The 23,098-nt window shown below is 42.2% G+C and overlaps 1 protein-coding gene across 2 annotated transcripts in view; it reads left to right on the top strand.

Moving 5' to 3' along the window:
• Positions 1 to 480: 480 nt before the first annotated feature.
• Positions 481 to 23,098, top strand: part of LOC311135733 (THO complex subunit 2-like) — a gene marked incomplete at its 5' end in the record, with an annotated part of 73,662 nt that continues 51,044 nt past the window's right edge. For both annotated transcript variants that reach the window (XM_084169762.1, XM_084169761.1), the window contains 15 exons: positions 481 to 566; positions 4,739 to 4,794; positions 5,051 to 5,142; positions 5,686 to 5,737; positions 5,861 to 5,931; positions 10,091 to 10,212; positions 10,803 to 10,936; positions 11,280 to 11,440; positions 13,015 to 13,107; positions 14,342 to 14,497; positions 15,818 to 15,990; positions 16,276 to 16,471; positions 16,605 to 16,646; positions 21,637 to 21,767; positions 22,038 to 22,139. In XM_084169762.1, coding sequence (XP_084025888.1) covers positions 481 to 566; positions 4,739 to 4,794; positions 5,051 to 5,142; positions 5,686 to 5,737; positions 5,861 to 5,931; positions 10,091 to 10,212; positions 10,803 to 10,936; positions 11,280 to 11,440; positions 13,015 to 13,107; positions 14,342 to 14,497; positions 15,818 to 15,990; positions 16,276 to 16,471; positions 16,605 to 16,646; positions 21,637 to 21,767; positions 22,038 to 22,139 — 1,667 coding nt within the window. The remainder of the gene's footprint in view (positions 567 to 4,738; positions 4,795 to 5,050; positions 5,143 to 5,685; positions 5,738 to 5,860; positions 5,932 to 10,090; positions 10,213 to 10,802; positions 10,937 to 11,279; positions 11,441 to 13,014; positions 13,108 to 14,341; positions 14,498 to 15,817; positions 15,991 to 16,275; positions 16,472 to 16,604; positions 16,647 to 21,636; positions 21,768 to 22,037; positions 22,140 to 23,098) is intronic.

The following is a 23,098-nucleotide window of genomic DNA, read 5'->3' as shown; positions in this document are numbered from 1 at the left end:
ATAATGAAGCCACTGTTACAATAATGGGGTTGTGGATCATATGTGTTGTGATAATTCTACATATGCACAAACGCGCACACACACATCATCCTAAGAGACAGGCAATGGGATAAGTTGACAAGTGGGTCAACTGGATTTTATCTTTAAATGTTTTGTGCTCACCTCTGCCATGAATTTGCGGGAATACTGTTCATAAACTGAAATTTAGAGGCTCCCAGCATCACATAACCATCATGTACTCAACACATGCTCTGAAGACTTGAAGTGATAGAGAAGCCTAAAACCCAGTGGAGCTGTACAGCATAATTTATTATCCTTACACTAATCTACATAAAATCGTACATGTTAATTATTGTAGCATTGTAATTTTAGGCTTCCAACGTTTATTTGTGGTTCAACTGACTGGAAGACTTCAAATTGACTCAGCGTCCCACGATGCACTAGCTACCATTAATGTGCATTCAGTTAAACATCCGGGCTATGTGTGGTATTGTGGGGAAGATGGCGACACGTATTATCCCTGCTGATTGGATCAAAAACTGGGAAAAATCTGGAAAACATGAGTTGTAAGTTGTATTATATTGTTAAATTGTGAAGACGAATGTCTTGGTATTTAGTTTTCCATTATGGTTGTTGAGCCATGCAACCGGTTCCCATCGTTGACCTGTACAAGACCCGGGCAAACTCGCGATGTGAATTAGCCAACCTAGCGTGCTAACTATTTCTTAATAGCAAGATAAAGTTGGCTACAGTTCAATAATGTTGTTTGAAGTAATAATTTGGTACAGCACTTGTACAATCCCTGTACTGCAACACTGGCCCAGGCCATTAGATGCTAACTAGCTAGCTAAATAACTTTTGAGTCCCGTCTGTCCTCCGAGGCAGCTAGCTAGTTAGCTTAGCGCTGAAAGCCAATGGACTAGCTAACTAGTCAGCTATTGATGCATGCTAGCCTGATGGTTGACACTGTGCGTTCTAACTAGTAGCTACCCACTGTAGTTCGATAACTAGCTACCTATATACCTATTTGGCAAGGTAACTTCGTGAACATTGAGTTAGCTAACTAATAATAGCGTTGCATGCATGTGCATCACAACATGCGGTTTGCGCTCACATACACTACATGGCCAAAAGTATGTGGACGTCCCTTAATTTGTCGATTCGGCTGTTTCAGCCACACCCGTTGCTGACAGAGGTATACATTTGAGCACACGGCCATGCAATCTCCATAGACAAACATTGCCAGTAGAATGGCTTTACTGAACAGCTCAGTGACTTTAAACTTGGCACCATCATAGGATGCCACCTTTCCAACAAGTCAGTTTGTCAAATTTCTGCCCTGCTAGAGCTGCTCTTCAGCGGGAGAGTTCTAGGAGCAACAACGGCTCAGCCGCGAAGTGGTAGGCCACACAAGCTCACAGGACGGGACCGCTGAAGTGCGTAGCGCATAAAAATGTGTCTGTCCTCAGTTGCAAAACTCATTACCGAGTTCCAAACTGCCTCTGTTCGTCGGGAGCTTCATGAAATGGGTTTCCATGGCCGAGCAGCCGCACACAAGCCTAAGATCACCATGCGCAATGCCAAGCGTCGGCTGGAGTGGTGTAAAGCTCGCCGCCATTGGACTCTGGAGTACTGGAAACGCGTTCTCTGGAGTGATGAGTCACGCTTCACCATCTGGCAGTCTGACAGATTAATCTGGGTTTGGCGGATGCCAGGAGAACGCTACCTGCCTAAATGCATAGTGCCAACTGTAAAGTTTGGTGGAGGAGGAATAATGGTCTGGGGCTGTTTTCCATGGTTCGGGCTAGGCCCCTTAGTTCCAGTGAAGGGAGATCTTAATGCTACAGCATATAATGACATTCTAGATGATTCTGTGCTTCCAACTTTGTGGCAACAGCTTGGGAAGGCCCTTTCCTGTTTCAGCATGACAATGCCCGCTCAGCCCAGTCAAAACTGTTCGCTGCTCTGGCACCCCAATGGTGGAACAAGCCCCCTCACGACGCCAGGACAGCGGAGTCACTCACCACCTTCCGGAGACACTTGAAACCCCACCTCTTTAAGGAATACCTGGGAAAGGATAAAGTAATCCTTCTACCCCCCCTTACCCCACCCCCCAAAAAAATTAAATAATAATAATAATATATATATTGTAAAGTGGTTGTCCCACTGGCTATCATAAGGTGAATGCACCAATTTGTAAGTCGCTCTGGATAAGAGCGTCTGCTAAATGACTAAAATGTAAATGCACAAAGCGAGGTCCATATAGAAATGTGGAAGAACTTGACTGCCCTGCACAGAGCCCTGACTTGATTTGGGATGAATTGGAACGCAGACTGCGTGCCTGACCTCACTAATGTTCTTGTGGCTGAATGGAAGCAATACCCCGCAGCAATGTTCCAACATCTAGTGGAAAGCCTTCCCGAAAGAGTGGCGGCTGTTATAGCAGCAAAGGGGGGACCAACTCCATATTAATGGCCATGATTTTGGAATGAGATGTTCGACAAGCACTGTCCACATACTTTTGGCCATGTAGTGTAGCTAATTAGCTAGCTAGCGTACCTAGCAAGCTAATGGCACCACAACTTGACTCTTGCTACACGAAAACATTAGCTAGGTAGTTAACGTTAGCCACTTTGTCTATAATAGCCACACACAACCTGTATTATCATAAGTTGTATTTTTACCTAATGCATGGTTCCCAGGCAGCTATCACTGTCTAGACATTTTCTATAATGGTAATTATTAGGGTACAGTGGGGGAAAAAAGTATTTAGTCAGCCACCAATTGTGCAAGTTCTCCCACTTAAAAAGATGAGAGAGGCCTGTAATTTTCATCATAGGTACACGTCAACTATGACAGACAAATTGAGAAAAAAAATCCAGAAAATCACATTGTAGGATTTTTAATGAATTTATTTGCAAATTATGGCGGAAAATAAGTATTTGGTCACCTACAAACAAGCAAGATTTCTGGCTCTCACAGACCTGTAACTTCTTCTTTAAGAGGCTCCTCTGTCCTCCACTCTTTACCTGTATTAATGGCACCTGTTTGAACTTGTTATCAGTATAAAAGACACCTGTCCACAACCTCAAACAGTCACACTCCAAACTCCACAATGGCCAAGACCAAAGAGCTGTCAAAGGACACCAGAAACACAATTGTAGACCTGCACCAGGCTGGGAAGACTGAATCTGCAATAGGTAGGCAGCTTGGTTTGAAGAAATCAACTGTGGGAGCAATTATTAGGAAATGGAAGACATACAAGACCACTGATAATCTCCCTCCATCTGGGGCTCCACGCAAGATCTCACGGTGAGCAAAAATCCCAGAACCACACGGGGGGACCTAGTGAATGACCTGCAGAGAGCTGGGACCAAAGTAACAAAGCCTACCATCAGTAACACACTACGCCGCCAGGGACTCAAATCCTGCAGTGCCAGACATGTCCCCCTGCTTAAGCCAGTACATATCCAGGCCCATCTGAAGTTTGCTAGAGTGCATTTGGATGATCCAGAAGAGGATTGGGAGAATGTCAGATGAAACCAAAATATAACGTTTTGGTAAAAACTCAACTCGTCGTGTTTGGAGGACAAAGAATGCTGAGTTGCATCCAAAGAACACCATACCTACTGTGAAGCATGGGGGTGGAAACATCATGCTTTGGGGCTGTTTTTCTGCAAAGGGACCAGGACGACTGATCCGTGTAAAGGAAAGAATGAATGGGGCCATGTATCGTGAGATTTTGAGTGAAAACCTCCTTCCATCAGCAAGGGCATTGAAGGTGAAACGTGGCTGGGTCTTTCAGCATGACAATGATCCCAAACACACCGCCCGGGCAACGAAGGAGTGGCTTCGTAAGAAGCATTTCAAGGTCCTGGAGTGGCCTAGCCAGTCTCCAGATCTCAACCCCATAGAAAATCTTTGGAGGGAGTTGAAAGTCCGTGTTGCCCAGCGACAGCCCCAAAACAGCACTGCTCTAGAGGAGATCTGCATGGAGGAATGGGCCAAAATACCAGCAACAGTGTGTGAAAACCTTGTGAAGACTTACAGAAAACGTTTGACCTGTGTCATTGCCAACAAAGGGTATATAACAAAGTATTGAGAAACTTTTGTTATTGACCAAATACTTATTTTCCACCATAATTTGCAAATAAATTCATTAAAAATCCTACAATGTGATTTTCTGGATATCTTTTCCACATTTTGTCTGTCATAGTTGACGTGTACCTATGATGAAAATTACAGGCCTCTCTCATCTTTTTAAGTGGGAGAACTTGCACAATTGGTGGCTGACTAAATACTTTTTTCCCCCACTGTAGCTAACTAGTCCCTAACTAGCCAGCTAGTATTAAAGTTAGCTAGCTAGAATTGAAAACATGTCGTCGACTGAATTTGGTAGTATGGGGGCGATTTCCGCTGTTTTAATAATTGCCAACAGTTTGCATTGATAAGAATTTTGTCATCAAGCTCTCTAGTAACTGGACATTACAGTTTTGGACTATGTTTTAAAGTGTCATAGCAAAAATGCTTAAAATGGTGTACTCAAACAAAAAGTTAGTGTTAAAATTGGGGGCTGACATCAGGCTGATTTTGCATGTCTGCAACACATACTGTACAAATTATTTACACATACTACTGCACACTAACTGTTCTATGATCATTTAGATAACTATTTATTAGTCACTGAAAATAAACTAGATAATATGTAGTAAATAATCACCTTTCCCCTCCTTTTCAGTGTACAACTATGTAAGAATCTTGCAGACAAAACAAATCATGACAGCACAATAAAAGGTAAGCTCAAAAATGAAAGTACACATCTGTGCTCCTTGAAAGAACAGTATGCATGTTAGTTTTGCAACAATTTAGTCTTTGTAACAATCAATGATAGGGTCTCGCTATGTCAGGTGTCATCTAATGTTCATATAGCATCATAGTGAACTTACGCCTCAACAGCTCTTCAGTTGTCTGTTTGTGAGAAGGGGGTTATACTGATACATTGTATTGATAGTAATTATCTGCCTGTTTGCCTCTTTTATTCATTCTCTAGATATACAGGCTGCTTTGTACGAACTCTGCTGGCATGTCATTCAGGGGAACTTCAAGCTGGACCTTGCTGCTAGCGTCCTATGTGACATGATGGTATGTATGGCCCTGTTGAAGTCCTCTCATTCTCTACAATGTCTGTCATCTCAGAAAATCTGCCATGCGTTAGTTAGTGCATTAACAAAATTAGGGTTTTGTGTCATATAGGAGAGTCCTTTTAGTGAAAACATTGACTAGTGCAGTATCTGCCATTGAGGAGTGACGTGTATTTAGTTCTTGATTTGTGGTTATTAATCGAAGGAGGTTCATTTAGCAGGTGTTCAAGTTGATAGAGTATTTAATGTGATAACTCAATGAATCCACAAGTTTTTCCTGTGTTCCCTGGAATGTGGGATTTTTGTAATGTTACCAATAGAGGCACAGACGCTATGATTAGGAAGGTACACTTGCAGCTGCGCCATAATAAAACGGTCCTCTCTTCTGCCGACCAGCCAATTCATTATTAGTTCAGTTCAGACTGAAACCGTGTGCTTTGCTTGTAAAGAAAGCTAAACACCGCTTCTGGAACTTCTGTATCAGCAAACAAATTTCATTAAGAATGTACCTTTTGAATGCTTCTGATTTCTTGTTTATTTCCAGGAACTGCGGGATGACATGCCATCCATTTTAGCAGATGTTTTCAGTATACTAGGTGGGTATGACTTCAGTTTGGGCATATTGTGACAGTCATTTGCAATTGGTTGCCTAAATGTCAAAAAATGTGTTGCTGAATTACAGTCATAATATTGTAATGTTTTAATCATTCTTTTGACAGACATAGAGACCAGTTCTTTAGAGGAAAAAAACAAACGAGACCGTTACACCCAGCTAGTGGGAGCCTGTCTGGTAAGTGTATTTCAAGTTTTTATTGCGAAGAGCAAAAATACATTCTCATGAAATGATGTCAAACTTTCACTAGGTGGCAGTATTGATCATAGAAAACTCAGCCTTTTTCTGTTCTATTTCCTACTGTAAGGCAAAACACACATTATTTGAGTTTCAAGCTTGAATACGAACAAACGTTTTTTTAAATACTATTGGCTCTGAATTTACAATATTATATTAACGTTTGATTCTCTTCAGAAATGTTACATTTGCTATCGTTCATAACCAGGGGTGAAAGTAAGTAGGTCCGGTACCGTGTCCCGGCAAAATAAGTAGTGGGGCTACATCGTACCGGTAAAACGTGAGCCTATCACAATTAACACAAAATGCCAAAAAACGATAGGGTTTTACATCATTATTTAACATTACTGCATGTCAGCCGCATGACATTTTTTTGAATTTACTTGAAACCGGGTGGTATACGCTCCAAATTGTGCTGTCGTTCAACAAGAACACTTACGTTTTGCCAAGGCAGAGATGAGTGGCCGAGACGGACAAGACGGAAATGAGTGGCTGAGACAGTCACTTGCGGACAACTGTGGACTCATCAATTCAGGCTACACGTGTAGGCCTAATGACAATCACAGAATGTCATTACAATACACATAGGTGTTTTGTAACAGATGTCTCTTTCCATTCGTCAAATTGCGGGTGTATAGTGCACTGTCGGGGTTTGGATGCTGGAATTATTTTGTGAGTGGACGTATGTGAGCGGGTAGCCTACAGGAGCGCCTTTGTTAAGTGATTGTTTGACAATCAGATGAAAACATCATGACTGTTTGTTTATGCCGCGTTAAAAGGCATAGGCGACAGGTCCATAAGGCTAGGGGAAGCTAAGCTTTCCCTAAAGTAAATTGAATTAAATAGCCAAATTATATAGCCTAATTAATTGGTGTTATTTAATTATTAAAACCGGGGCGGCAGGTAGCTTAGTGGTTAAGAGCATTGGGCCAGTAATCTAAAGGTCGCTGGTTCGAATCCCCGAGCCGACTAGGTGAAAAATCTGTCGATGTGCCCTTGAGCAAGGCACTTAACCCTAATTGCTCCTGTAAGTCGCCCTGGATAAGAGCATCTGCTAAATGACTAAAATTTAAATGTAATTAGCGTACTCCTGTCTACACAGAAATACATTTAATTATTCAAAATAAGCAACTACACCAGAAAGCATCATTTGGCCACAGAGGATCATTAGCTTCTTCTCTTTTTTTTGTTGCTGTGGATTGTTTTAAATCGCATAGCCTACAGTCGGAAGGGCCCGCAATTTGGGCAGCGCACAGCAAATACCAAATAGATTATTGTTGAGTTGCGACTGTCAGTGAAAAGTAGAGACCCAGCCAGCCATATCGCAATATTTAAAAATACAATTGCAGAAAAACAGTTTGGAAAGCAAATGGCTGTTGCTGTAAAGAGATAACAATGAAAAGACTCCAATCTGTCTTTTAGTTATTACAATTCTTGACTTAATTGAGCGAACAGTAAGTAGCCTATTTTATTTGCACCAGTGGAGAACATCAGCCATATCCCTGGTGAGTGTGCATATTCACTGCTTTATCATTGGGTCAGTAACACTTTTTTGTTTGTTTTTTGGACAATAATTTCCTCCTCCAGGTTAGATAGATGTCATATTGTATTTGTGTCTCCCGTTTTTTGTAGGCCTATTATATGGATCAGACATTGTTTTTATTGATCTGTCAGTGTCAGCAAAGTAGGCTACCCTATAATTTTTGTCGTAATAAAAAAGATTCTGCATTCAGAAAGTTTTCAGATCCCTTTACTTGTTCTACATGTTGTTACGTTACAGCCTTATTCTAAAATGGATTTAATTGTATTTTATCCTCATCAATCTACACACAATACCACATAATGACAAAGCAAAAACAGGTTTTTAGATTTCTTTGCAAATTTAATAAAAATGAAATATAACATTTACATAAGTATTCAGACCCTTTACTCAGTACTTTGTTGAAGCACCTTTGGCAGACGCTACAAGCTTGGCCCACCTCTATGTGGGGAGTTTCTCCCATTCTTCTCTTGGATGGGGAGCATCGCTGCACAGCTGTTTTCAGGTCTCTCCAGAGTTGTTAAATCGGGTTGAAGTCCGGACTCTGGCTGGGCCACTCAAGGACATTCCAAGACTTGTCCCGAAGCCACTACTGCGTTGTCTTGGCTGTGTACTTAGGGTTGTTGTCCTGTTGAAAGGTGAACCATTGCCCCAGTCTGAGGTCCTGAGCGCTCTGGAGCAGGTTTTCATCAAGGATATCTCTGTACTTTGCTCCGTTCATCTGCCGCTGAAAAACATCCCCACAGCATGACGCTGCCACCACCATGCTTCACCGTAGCGATGGTGCCAGGTTTCCTCTAGACGTGACTCTTGGCATTCAGGCCAAAGAGTTCAATCTTGGTTTCATCAGACCAGAGAATGTTGTTTCTCACGGTCAGAGTCCTTTAGGTGCCTTTTTGCAAACTCCAAGCGAGCTGTCATGTGCCTTTTACTGAGGATTGGCTTCCATCTGGCCACTCTACCATAAAGGCCTGATTGGTAGAGTTCTGCAGAGATGGTTGTCCTTCTGGAAGGTTCTCCCATCTCCACAGAGGAGCTCTGTCAGTGTGACCATCGGGTTCTTGGTCACCTCCCTGACCAAGGCCCTTCTCCCCTGATTGCTCAGTTTGGCCGGGCGGTCAGCTCTAGGAAGAGTCTTGGTGGTTCCAAACTTCTTCCATTTAAGAATGATGGAGGCCACTGTGTTCTTGGGGACCTTCAATGCTGCAGACATTTTTTGATACCCTTCCCCAGATCTGTGCCTCGACACAATCCTGTCTCGGAGCTCTACGGACAATTCCTTCAACCTAATGGCTTGGATTTGCACTGTCAACTTTGGGACCTTATATAGACAGGTGTGTGCCTTCCCAAATCATGTCCAGTCAATTGAATTTACTACAGGTGGACTCCAATCAAGTTGTAGAAACATCTCAAGGATGATCAATGGAAACAACAGGATACACCTGAGCTCAATTTTGAGGCTCGTAGCAAAGGGTCTGAAATATTTATGTAAATAAGGTATTTCTGTTTTATTTTTAATACATTTGCAAAAATGTCTAAACCTGTTTTCGCTTTGTTATTATGGGGTATTGTGTGTAGATTGATGAGGATTTGTATTTATGTAATCCATTTTACAATACGGCTATAACGTAACAAAATGTGGAAAAAGGGTCTGAATACTTTCCGAATGCACTTTATCTCCAGTTATATAAAGTGTAGTAGAACAAGAAATGTATCTGATAGGCCCATTGCCTAGGCCTACTCTACGCCACTGTATTGAAGTATTTTTTTGTTAACAGTGATGGAGTTATAGTATTTGCCTAAATTATGACTATCCATTCAAATCATCACATTAGGAATAGTTGGCTATCTTACATAAGTCTGCAAATGCAAGGATGCATGGAATGCTTTATTATAAATGTGCATGTTTATGGTGAAAATTAGCTTCCCCAAACTTGAAACCCACGCTATGTTAAAAGGTAATACATGTTAAAAGTGATATGACAAATCTTTACTAGGCCTTAGCCCACAGAGATCATATATAAAATGTAATAAGGGTTCTATATGTAATTCTATGATTACACATAGGCTATACAAAAAAACAAAATTGTGCACTCTTGGGTGTCCCATACCGGTAAGAAATTAAATCTTCTTTCACCCCTGTTCATAACCATATAAGATCTATTTACTAGTCTTTATAGAGTCCCTCCAGGAGTTCGCATTGGATGTTTTGTTATTATTGCTGGCAAAAATGTTTGATTTTGCTTAGGCAATTCTGACATTTTGCATGGCGATATGCAATGATTTTGTCCAATTTGTTGCGAAAATGCGCTGATATGGAAAAAGGTTTGATGTGTGGCTTGATTGAACCATATTTTCGGTAAACGCGCAGTGATTGTACTGTGGCGATGGGTCAGTTTTAATGTGATAATATTGCAAGAATTTGACTGTTTTATGCAGAAATCGTGCAGTGATTGGTCAACTTTGCAAGCCCTTGCACAATATGCTGGGAATATTTGTGACCGCGGAATCCTGGAGGTTTATATAACACTTGTTTGTTTCGTCCTGCCCTCTCTTCAGTTCTTTGTGCCAGATGCCATCCTGAAGGAGAGGCTGGACCCAGAGACCCTGGAGTCCCTGGGACTCATAAAGCAAGCCCATCAGTTCAACCAGAAAATCGTCAAAATCAAGACCAAACTATTGTAAGTGGAGCAGTAACTTATTTTCATCTTTAAAAAAACAAAAATCCTGTAATGTTCAGTGTCAAAACGTCAACAATGTAATAAATTGAATGGTCTGACCAAGTAGCCAGCCAAAGGTTAAAACCCACATAGTCGCCCTCCAGAACTGGGGTTAGCTACTGTTATCCCCAGGTCAGGGCAGCTCTATTACTCAGCTGGGCTGAATGTGCTGTTAACCCAAAGTTACATCTCCAACCCTGGGCTATCCACCTCGCAGCCTGTGGCTGTAGCATTTAATATGTGACCATTTACCCTATAGGATGAGAGCTTTGCCATGAACGCCAAATGTAATGTCAGCACAGAATGTAGAGAAATTACATCACTTTAGTTTTTTATTTTCTTTCAGGCTGTTGTTCACACACTACCTTGCTGCAATACATTGTAATTCAGGCCGTATAGGGTTCTATTACCTTATAATACACTAGAAACACAATAAATGATCATTTCACTTGCATTCATGTGTGGGCCTAAAGTTTGAAGTTGTTTATCTAATGTTGAATGGTTCCGAGTGTGGCCTCCTACATATTGTTTTTGACTCTGTCCCCTTACAGTTACAAGCAGCAGAAGTTCAACTTGCTGAGGGAAGAGAATGAGGGCTATGCCAAGCTGATCACTGAGCTGGGCCAAGACCTCTCAGGCAACATCACCAGCCACGTCGTCCTAGAGAGTATCAAGTCCCTAATAGGTATGAAATACCTTGTCTTTTTTCATTTTCATCACGTTCTCCACAGCCAAGACGCAGCAGGCCCTTGTTGCACTCTTAGTCTCGCTGCATTTTCTGTGACAGGTATGAATAATTTCTGTGACCAACCCAGAAAGTAATGGAGATTTTAAGTTTGGCAGAAGTGCTTTTTACAGTTTAAATTGAGGGTTGAAATGTTTCCTGGGACGCTTATATATTTTTAACTTTTAAAGACAATAACTCTCCATTTAGACTCCCAAATGGGGGTTACATTACACATCGCCATATTTTGTACCCAAGTTATTCAATGTCATCTGTACACCCTTACTTCCTCTCCACCCTGCAGGATGCTTCAACCTGGACCCCAACCGCGTTCTGGACATCATCCTGGAGGTGTACGAGTGTCGCTCTGACCAAGATGAGTTCTTCCTGCCCCTCATCAAGTCCTACATGTGTGAACCCCTCACCCTCTGCCATATCCTGGGCTTCAAGTTCAAGTTCAACCAGGTGAGAGAGCAGACTCCCCACTGTGACCGTGACAGTCTGTACTCTACAGCCTGTCTGAAACTGGCCGGATAGAAACTGTACAAATTGGTATTTGTGAGGTGTTTGAGAGGAGCTACCTGTCCAAGAAGCGGAGAAATCCTTAAACAATTTAAATGAAAAGACTTCAAGGTCTTATTGATGAGAACATAAGTCTTTCCCAGGTTCTAACTTGACCTGCAAAAATGAGGGGAAATGGTGCAGTCAGACCTGATGTGAATATTAATGCTGGCAGTAGGGATGTTAACGGTTAACCGCAAAAAATAAATTTGACCTGTCATAATTTAGTGGAATTAAATTGGCTTGTGTATTTTCGTTACTGGTCATGTATCTTATTTTTCACACGTGCACAGAATACAGAGCCTAGTTTGAGGAGTGGAATGGCCTATCACCTGTCAGACAGCGCGAGAGCAGCTCCTCAAAAAGCTGGTACTGGAGTGAAACGTGCTTTTATAAGCCCAGTCATTAAGCAACAAATAACAATTCGAAATGCAATCGTGTGCCAACTTACGATTTAAAAATAGCTATTTTTATTTCTTAACTCGTAGTTAAAGCGTGCCTCCCATTCGAGTGCATAGAGTATAGTCAACGGTAGGCAGGCTATCAGCACGTCACCCATCACTTTACAATGTGAGCTTGAGGCAGTGTAATTGTTATACCTTGCTTCAAAGTAGCCTAGCCAAAATCCAACCATAGAAATGTGGAGGCAATTCTTCTATAAAGACTTCCTCGTGCCATTAACCAGCATTTCTCTCCTGTTTTATTGGTTTTCATATGTGACCGACCGGCTCGATTTGGTCTTATGTAGCAAAATTTGAAATTGTGTTTTTTACATTGGATAAAAGTAGAGACTCAGAGCTAGAAAATTGTATATCATACACTACACTTGAGGAACAATGGGAAAGTAATTCTGCTTTGAAAGTTGATGAACTTGTAACCTCACTTTGAGAAAATGGCCCTTGAATGTTTTGGTACCAACTGGAGAGCTCTTCTTTGTCTACACCCATTCAGCATAGTTCACACCCTCTTAAGCTTTCGCCCCACCCATCTCTTTAAGGATTCACATGGCTGGTTTCTAAAGGCTGGTTTATACTACGGGTGTGTTTGTAAATTTAATGTTTGAAAATGTTGTTTTATTAGCTGCTTCATTACAGCAGTTGCATGTTCATTAATAGGCTATAGTCTTTTGACTGTAAGACGATAGGCTTGCTATTGTTGCATGTTTTCATGAAGCTCTTAAGAAACATGTCCGTTCCTTGTATGTATACATAGTCTTTTCTGTTGGTCATGTCATTTTACTGTTTGGATTATAAAAAAATAAAATAAAATAAAAAACCTGTTAATGAGGGTCGGCAGCAAAATTGACCGAAATTTGCATCCCTAGCTGCCAGTCACTGAAATATACACTTTCGCTTCAAGTTGGGGATCAAAAGACAGCCGAGTGAATTTCTCTGTTGATTTGTACTAGACCCTACCCCCATCCATTAGCTGTTCCTCAGTATGTATTGAGTGTTCCCTGACTGTCCCTCTCCTCCCAGGAGCCCAATGAGGAGACCCCCACGTCACTCTACCACATCGCTGCCGCCCTCTTGCACCACAACCTTATAGAGCTGGAGGACCTCTATGTGCACGTAAGCATCTCTCAACTCACACCTACAGAGCATTGTCTCATATAATACAGTTCCTTCAGGAAGTATTCACACCCCTTGACTTTTTCCACATTTTGTTGTTACAGCCTTAATACAAAATAAAAAATCACTGGCCTGCACACAATACAAATTAATTAAAAATGAACATCTGAAATGTCTTGAGTCAATAATTGTTCAACCCCTTTGCAAGCCTAAATAAGTTCAGGAGTAAATATTTGCTTAACAAGCCACATAAGTTGCATGGACTTACTCTGTATGCATAATAGTGTTTAACATGATTTTTGAATGACTACTGTACCCCACACATATAAGTATCCATGAGGTCCCTTGTTCGAGCAGTGAAATTCAAAAACAAAGACCAGGGGTTTTTCAATGCCTTGCAAAGAAGGGCACCTATTGGTAGATTGCTAAAAATAAAAAATAAAGAAGACCGTGACTATCACTTCGAGCATGGGGAAGTTATTAATTAGTCTTTGGCTGGTGTATCAATACTCTGAGTTATACAAGATACAGTCGTCCTTCCTAACGCAGTTGCCGGAGAGGAAGGAAACCGTTCATGGATTTCACCGAGGCCAATGGGTGACTTTAAATCAGTTACAGAGTTTAATGGCTGTGATAGGAGAGAACTGAGGATGGACAATAACTTAAAACACAAGGCCAAATATACACTGGAGTTTCTTACCAAGAAGACGGTGAATGTTCCTGAGTGGCCTATTTCAAGTCTCAAAACTGTAATCAGCTTGGAAATCTATGGCAAGACTTAAATGGCTGTCTAGCAATGATTTTCAACCAACTTGACATAGCTTGAAGAATTTAAAAATAATAATGTGCAAATATTGTACAAGCCAGGTGTGCAAAGCTCTTACACTTACCCAGAAAGACTCACAGCTGTAATCACTGTCATTGACTCAGGGGATTGAATACTTATCTAATCAAGATATATTAGTTTTATAAGATATTTTCCAAATGTTAGAATTTTTCTTCCACCTTGACATGTTCTGTGTAGATCGTTGACAAAAAATGACAAATCCATTTTAATCCCACTTTGTAACACAACAAAATATATAATATTATTTTATATCAAAGATTTAAGACTAACATTGGTTGTCCTCAGTGCATGCCCGATTTGTGCAACAGGTGATCCAATAGAAAATCGAAATGCCTGGTGTTATAAATTGTGACCTGATGTATGACTGAGCCTGCCTTGCCTTCCCAGCTGATGCCACTGGATGCCAGCATTGTAGAGGAGCACAAGAGAGAGATCACGGAGGCCAAGCAGATCGCCCGCAAGCTCACCATGGTGGTGGTGCCCTCCGAGAAGACAGAGGACAAGGAGAGAGAGAAGGAGAAAGAGGAGGAGAAGAACGACAAGGTAAAGTAATCTCATGTTACACTCGCATACATTTCTACTATTTCAAATACATGTCTCCACATTTGTGTAACTGTTCCGCGCTAAAGCACAACTCTACTTCCACTAAGTGTCTTTCTTTAATTGCCATGATGAATACCAGTCTTTTATAAGGCTGCCTCAGTGTGCTGCTGAAGGAAAGGGAAAAGGCTTTATTGTTGTGTGTGTTAACGAGGTCTCAGTCAGTGTCTGTCTGAGGCAGGGCCGTGCTGACGACCACCGACAGACCGACAGCACAGACAGTGATTGATGGGCAAGAGGAGGTCTGTTAGAGCTGCAGCAGTTGTCGTCCCCCGCGTGCTAAAAGTAACGAAGAGCAACACTGAAGGCTTTTGTGGGCCATGTTTCTAAAATAAATTCAGCCTCCAGCCCAAGATCCAGATTGTCAGATTGCATCTATCATCTGGGTGCCTGCGTCATGCTAATGCTAAATTTAGCAAATAACTGTTTCAATAATAGTTTTTGCTGTGGCTTGCAAAAAAGTTATTTTTCTTTAAATATTCCAAAACATGCAGCCTGTTTGCAATAAGGCACTAAAGTAAAACTGCAAAGAAATGAACTTTATGTCCTGAATACAAAGTGTTATGTTTGGGGCAAATCCAACACAACACATCTTTTCAAGCAGGGTGGGGGTTGCATCATGTTATGGGTATCCTTGTCATCGGCAAAGACTAGGGAGATAATAAAATACGAAATAGACCTAAGCACAGGCAAAATCCTTGAGGAAAACCTGGTTGTCTGCTTTCCAACAGACACTGGGAGACAAATTCAAAATCGTTCAACATTAAGCTCACAGTTTGAGATAAGCGCATTTTGTTTATAGAATAGCCTGGCCCGATAAATAAGTGAGTGACATTGCATGAGCAAAATGTCAGTTTGTCCTCTAGCTAGTTCACTCATCCCACGCTCACAGCCTCTCCCTGACAGCACTGTCTTGTTACTAGGCTCTGTCACAGTTGGTTGTGTCAGTCACACACACGAATGAAGTGCAGCGTCAGGTAGGATGAGAGATTTCTAGAGTTCCTTGTTCCCATCCAGTGCTGCTGGAGAAAATTACGTCTCAGGATTTACTGACTAGGCTTTGTGTTTGCAAATCCTCCGTAACCTCTTTTAATGGGCCTGCTTTGTACTGTGTGAGATCCTCCGCTATACCTTATCGTCATAAACTAAGGACTTAGGAAGAGCTGCTCTCAGACTAACTTCTGCTGCTGCTCCAATTGCCCTGCGCTTCACTCAAGCTCACCCACACACGCACACACTCAGCATTTCCCCCTCTCCCCTCAGCCTCCTGATAACCAGAAGCTGGGGTTGTTGGAAGCGCTGCTGAGGATCGGAGACTGGCACCATGCCCAAAGCATTATGGACCAGATGCCCGCCTTCTATGCCACCTCTCACAAGGCCATCGCCCTGGCGCTGTGCCAGCTGCTGCATCTGACTGTGGAGCCGCTGTACCGCAGGTGCCCACCCGCTCCCCTGGATTCACTTAGTGCTCTTTACACATTAGTGGAAGAAATGCACACATGCACCTAAATACACAGCAACACGACATGTCAGTGTACATACACACACATAGCCAGCCAACCAAACTACAACCTCCTCTGATGCCAGCCTTTCATTTAATTGTAGGCATGCACACAGACACAACAGCAGTCGCATGCAGAACCCCCTACTGTTAACACTAGAGCAGTGGAGGCTTTATGTTGCTGTTTGTAGTACCCCTGTCTCACCTGTTTCCCTTGCAGAGCCGGGGTCCCCAAAGGGGCCAAGGGATGTTTGATGAGGCCCCTGAGGAACAAGCGGGCCCCCAGGCCTGCCGAGAGCTTTGAGGACCTGCGCAGGGACGTGTTCAGCATGCTCTGCTACCTGGGACCCCACCTCTCCCATGACCCCATCCTCTTTGCCAAGATAGTACGCCTGGGCAAGGGCTTCATGAAAGAGGTACAGGCCCTAAAGTCGATTGACGATGATTTATGCTTTATTGATCCCCAAAGGAAAATGTATTGGTATACCCTCTCCTACTCTGGCTTCATCTCACTAATTGTCCCCCTATTATTTTTTCCCCCCCCTCCAGTACCAAAGTGAGGGTAGAAATGACAACGTCAAGGACAAAATGGTGAGTTGTCAAAGTAAATGGGACCAAGAAGTGACTTGAACAGTCTTGTTGTATTAATCAGTTTTAAAAAATGCACAGAGAATAAATATAATATGAAATTGTATTTGTCAAATGCGCCAAATACAACGGGTGTAGACATTACCATGAAATACTTGCTTTTGAGCCCTTCCCAACGATGCAGAGTTAAAAAAGTAATAATAAAAAGGAAAAATAGTAACAAGGAATAAAATACACAACAATGGAACTATATACAGGGCGTACCAGATCAATGTGCAGGAGTACGAGGTATTTAAGGTGTTAGGTTCTGAACAAACAGAGTAAAAACACAAACGGATGACTAGGAAAAGCTCAAATCAAGTTTATTCACCCACTGGGTCATACAGCTGCAAAGACGAGGTATTATTACACAATCACATATATTTATAACCTCCTAATAGGCGGGGTCAACTCCTTACACATCAAGACAGCCAATACATTTATATTGCTAGGCAGGAACCAATTAAGTTTAAGATGGAAGTATGGTTGTCCCCGACAAAAATAAATCTTGGTCGACAGTCATCAGTTCAAATTTTAAAACGTATATATTTCCATATAGACATAAAATAAACTATAAGTAGGCTACTGAGCTTGTCTGATGCTTTAAGCACTGTGATTAAAAATGAAGACACACAAATTACAAAAGAGGGAGCCAGAGATCAATATAGCCTAACCAGAAGAAAATAACCTCCCGCTGCTGCTGGCCTTCGTTACGCTCCTGAAGTTGCCGGTAATAGGCTACACCAGCAGTCGGCAACCTTTTCCATTTGGAGTGCCAAGTTATCGTTACCTTTCTACTGATCTGCGTACCAGTTATGATTTTCATGGAACAGTTTCATTTCATTTACAAAAAAAGTATTCATATCTCAAAATCAATGTCATGTGATTAATCAAAATTCTATCTAAATTAAAAATAACTTCTATTGCCAATATGTAAAATTAGCCTACATAAAGCCAACAAATAAAAACATTGCAGCACGCAGGTAGAAAATATCCTGATGGAAAATAAATATCCAATAAATCACATTGGCTACGCATGGCCTGTCTGCAAGGAACTTTAAACATTGTATCAACTTTTAACTTGGTCCGGCCCATGCTAGAAAACTTGCAACATTGTATAAAATATTCTGGGCCATCGGTTTCCCATGCCGGTGAGCTCTGGACAGATAGACAAAGCTGTAGGCTATTTGCGCAAGGGATAAGAAGTCATAAAATAGGCATATCTGATTATTTATATATACAGTGGGGAGAATAAGTATTTGATACACTGCCGATTTTGCAGGTTTTCCTACTTACGAAGCATGTAGAGGTCTGTAATTTTTATCATAGGTACACTTCAACTGTGAGAGACGGAATCTAAAACAAAAATCCAGAAAATCACATTGTATGATTTTTAAGTAATTAATTTGCATTTTATTGCATGACATAAGTATTTAATCACCTACCAACCAGTAAGAATTCCGGCTCTCACAGACCTGTTAGTTTTTCTTTAAGAAGCCCTCCTGTTCTCCACTCATTACCTGTATTAACTGCACCTGTTTGAACTCGTTACCTGTATAAATGACACCTGTCCACACACTCAATCAAACAGACTCCAACCTCTCCACAATGGCCAAGACCAGAGAGCTGTGTAAGGACATCAGGGATACAATTGTAGACCTGCACAAGGCTGGGATGGGCTACAGGACAATAGGCAAGCAGCTTGGTGAGAAGGCAACAACTGTTGGCGCAATTATTAGAAAATGGAAGAAGTTCAAGATGACGGTCAATCACCCTCGGTCTGGGGCTCCATGCAAGATCTTACCTCGTGGGGCATCAATGATCATGAGGAAGGTGAGGGATCAGCCCAGAACTACACGGCAGGACCTGGTCTCTGAAGAGAGCTTGGACCACAGTCTCAAAGAACCATTAGTAACACACTACGCCGTCATGGATTAAAATCCTGCAGCGCACGCAAGGTCCCCCTGCTCAAGCCAGTGCATGTCCAGGCCCGTCTGAAGTTTGCCAATGACCATCTGGATGATCCAGAGGAGGAATGGGAGAAGGTCATGTGGTCTGATGAGACAAAAATATAGCTTTTTGGTCTAAACTCCACTCGCCGTGTTTGGAGGAAGAAGAAGGATGAGTACAACCCCAAGAACACCATCCCAACCGTGAAGCATGGAGGTGGAAACATCATTCTTTGGGGATGCTTTTCTGCAAAGGGGATAAGACGACTGCACCTTATTGAGGGGAGGATGGATGGGGCCATGTATCGCGAGATCTTGGCCAACAACCTCCTTCCCTCAGTAAGAGCATTGAAGATGGGTCGTGGCTGGGTCTTCCAGCATGACAACGACCCGAAACACAAAGCCAGGGCAACTAAGGAGTGGCTCCGTAAGAAGCATCTCAAGGTCCTGGAGTGGCCTAGCCAGTCTCCAGACCTGAACCCAATAGAAAATCTTTGGAGGGAGCTGAAAGTCCGAATTGCCCAGCGACAGCCCCGAAACCTGAAGGATCTGGGGAAGGTCTGTATGGAGGAGTGGGCCAAAATCCTTGCTGCAGTGTGTGCAAACCTGGTCAAGACCTACAGGAAACGTATGATCTCTGTAATTGCAAACAAAGGTTTCTGTACCAAATATTAAGTTCTGCTTTTCTGATGTATCAAATACTTATGTCATGCAATAAAATGCACATTAATTACTTAAAAATCATACAATGTGATTTTCTGGATTTGTTTTAGATTCCGTCTCTCACAGTTGAAGTGTACTTATGATAGAAATTACAGACCTCTACATGCTTTGTAAGTAGGAAAACCTGCAAAATCGGCAGTGTATCAAATACTTGTTCTCCCCACTATATATATATATATTTTTTTTTTTTTCTTTCATGCCGAGTGGTTATCGAAAGGGAGAGAGCTGGAAAGATTTTTTACATAGGCTACGTTGAGGAACTATTGTCATTCTCAATGGATGTAAAAACGGACTTCATTTACTTGCTATTTGAGGCTAAGAAAAAATTACTTTGAGAAGCTCCACCGTGATGGTGAGTTAAGACAATCAGAGATAGTATCAGATCCCCAAATGGGCACATTTATAGGCCTACATTTGAAGGCAGGCCAGGTAGCCTAGGCCTACTTCTATGCGTAATCAGATGCGTGTCCTTACTCAAGATTGACAGGAGCGCTCCAAACAAAAGACAATAAATTGACAACTCGTAAATGGAATTAAATAAACCAAAAACTTAGGTAGCCTAGGTTGTGCGCTCTGCAAACAACGTGTCCACTCCGACAATGACAATGGTAAGACTGTAGTAAGAATAATATATTGAATGCATTAAGATAAATTACCGTAACCAAACAAGCATTGTATATTAGAAATGATGGGAATTAACAGTAAATGTACTACTGGTGATACTGGTGTGCCTCCGAAATGGATTAGTCCACTCAGACAGGCGTGAATCGGATGTCTCATGTGCCATACATTTTATTTTTACATTTGCCACTGCTCGACTAAAAAAATCTGTCGACCAACAGCCTATCGACCAAATAATCGACCAGCCGACTAAATGGGGTCAGCCCTAGAAGGAAGGTAGGATTTTTGTGGTCCTCTGTAGCTCAGCTGGTAGAGTACGGCGCTTGTAACGCCAAGGTAGTGGGTTCGATCCCCGGGACCACCCGTACACAAAAAAATGTATGCACGCATGACTAAGTCGCTTTGGATAAAAGCGTCTGCTAAATGGCATATTATTATTTATTATTATAAAGAGACTAGGAATCAGGATTAAGGATGCAAATCTGTCTTTCTATGGTTCGATTTTGGCTAGGCTACTTTGAAGCATGGTAAGACATTCCTCATTATTTGAAGTGAAGTAAAACGTTCAGGTTTTAAGCAATTATACTGCCTCAAGCTCACTTTGTGGTGGGTGAAGTGCTGATAGCCTTTCTACCATTGACTAGCCTATGCACTCGAATGACGAATGGGAGGCGCACTTTAATTGTTGAGATTGAGCAATAGAAATAGTAACTAATTTTAATCGTGGCCATCAAAACAGTTAACACGCGATTGCATTTAGAATTGTTATTTGTTGCTTAATGACTGGGCTTATAAAAGCACGTTTCACTCCAGTACCAGCTTTTTGAGGAGCTGCTCTCGCGCTGTCTGACAGGTGATAGGCCATTCCACTCCTCAAACTAGGCTCTGTATTCTGTGCACGTGTGAAAAATAAGATGCATGACGAGTAACAAAAATACACACAAAACAATTCCACTAAATTATGCAAATTAACCTATAGATCGATAATCATGTATTTTCGATTAATGCTCAACCGTTAACATCCCTAAACAGGATTGATGATAATAATAATAATAATTAGTAAAATAAAGGACAGAGTAGCAGCAGCATATTAGTGTGTGTGCGTATGTAGTTTATGTGTCTGGGTTTTGTGTGGGAGTGTCAGTGGAGTGTTTGTGAGTGTGCATAGAGTCAGTGCAAGATAGGGTCAATACAGATAGTCCAGGTAACCATTTAATAAAACATGTAGCAGTCTTATGGCTTAGGGGTAGAAGCTGTCTGGGAGCATGTTGATCCGAGCGCCGATGCTCCAGTACTGTTTACCGGACGTGGCTTGGGTGGCTGGAGTCTTCTGCAATATTTTGGGGCTTCCTCTGACACCACCTGATATAGAGGTCCTGGATGGCACGGAGCTCGGCCCCCGTGATCTACTGGGCTGTCTGCACCACTCTCTGTAGAGCTTTGCAGTCGAGTGCGGTGCATTTGCCATACCAAGCGGTGATGCAGCCAGTCAAGATTCTCTCGATGGTGCAGCTGTAGAACTTTTTGAGGATCGGAGGGCCCACGCCAAATCTTTTTGCCTCTTCCCCCTCAGGAGGCTAATCTTTGGCCATTTAATTCTGTAAGCATTCACTCACTGTGGTCTGTGCTCTGGTGGTTGATGTGCTCCTGTTCCCTCCTAGGACACATTGCTGAGTTGTTTCCTGAGCATTGCAGACCAGGTGCTGCTGCCCTCGCTCTCTCTCATGGAGTGTAACGCCTGCATGTCAGAGGAGCTCTGGGGCCTCTTCAAACTCTTCCCCTACCAGCACAGGTGAGACACACACACAAACACACAAAAAATCATAGCGGTGTCATTTTAGACTTGAACTGACATGTTTTGCCATCCATTTTGAATCCATCCCATGGAGAAAGCAAAGCCCTCACAGAGACTGGAGTATGTGGGTTTATACAACTTGTTCTATTCTCCGCCCTGTTGTGTTCTGTTGGTATTTAAAGGTCCTATTTCCAGGCTGGTCCTGGTGTATGTATTATTAGATGTCAGTGTTAACCCACCCACCTGTGTTCTACCTGTGGTCGTCAGGTACCGGCTATACGGGCAGTGGAAGAACGAGACTTACACAAGCCACCCACTTCTGGTCAAGGTCAAAGCTCAGACTGTGGACAGAGCCAAATACATCATGAAGTAAGTCACATTGCTACGCAGGCCTGGGATTTCTTGATTTTCAGGGCAAGGCCATTTGGCCGTCAAGAGGTGCCCAGTCTTTCAGGGCACCAAGGCCATTAACCAAAATAGCCAATTTAAATGGATTTGAAAACCGAAAAACAGTAGCTATTCTGTTAAGAAAAACATAAATGTATGTAAATACATAATTAGCCTACATGTCAAAGTGTAGGTGTCCACACTGATGCTGACATGAGGGAGGCGCCAGAAAATGTAGCCAATCGTTAATGAGGCTTTTTAAAATAAATAAATATACACACACACAGTGCATCGGAAAGTATTCAAACAAGCTTGATTGACGTAGCAACATCAGGGGAAACTGCGGGCAGAAGGGAGTGGTGCTTCAAATATAGCAGTTCTGCAACATTGTAAATTGAGCCTTTCATTCTCCTTAATTGCTGGCCTTATCACATTACAGAAAGAGATTAACTGTATAGGAAGCTCTGGGGACAGGTCGTCGATACAGGACAGCCAATAAATTGGCAGATGCTTTAGCGGACAACAATTCTGGTGAATAAATTGGCAGATGCTTTAGCGGACAACAATTCTGGTGAAACGGCGTTTAAGTTGTGTGGTTGCAATATCAACAGTTTTTCATCTTTGGTATATCTTGGCATGCATCATTCAAGACTAAGTTTAAATTGTGTGCAGCGAGATGGACATATAATGCACAATGTCTCAGGAAAGACGGTCTGGGTTGGCAATACTCAGTATAGAAAACTGTTGGGCCCATAACCTGGACCTAAAGGCTGTGTTGAAAACATTTGCACACTGCTGGAGACCAGGGGAGCCGGGATCCATCTGTGAAGAGCATACTCCTCCAGCGTGCAAGTGGTCATTGAAGGTGTGCATTTGCCCAATGAAGTCTGGTTACGACGCCGAACTGCAGTCAGGTCAAGACCCTGGTGAGGACGACGAGC

The sequence above is a fragment of the Coregonus lavaretus genome (assembly GCF_964263955.1).
Source record: "Coregonus lavaretus genome assembly, chromosome: 10".
Taxonomy (NCBI): Eukaryota; Metazoa; Chordata; class Actinopteri; order Salmoniformes; family Salmonidae; genus Coregonus; species Coregonus lavaretus.
Note: the sequence above shows the minus strand (reverse complement) of the source record. Positions and strands in the feature narration are given on the sequence as shown.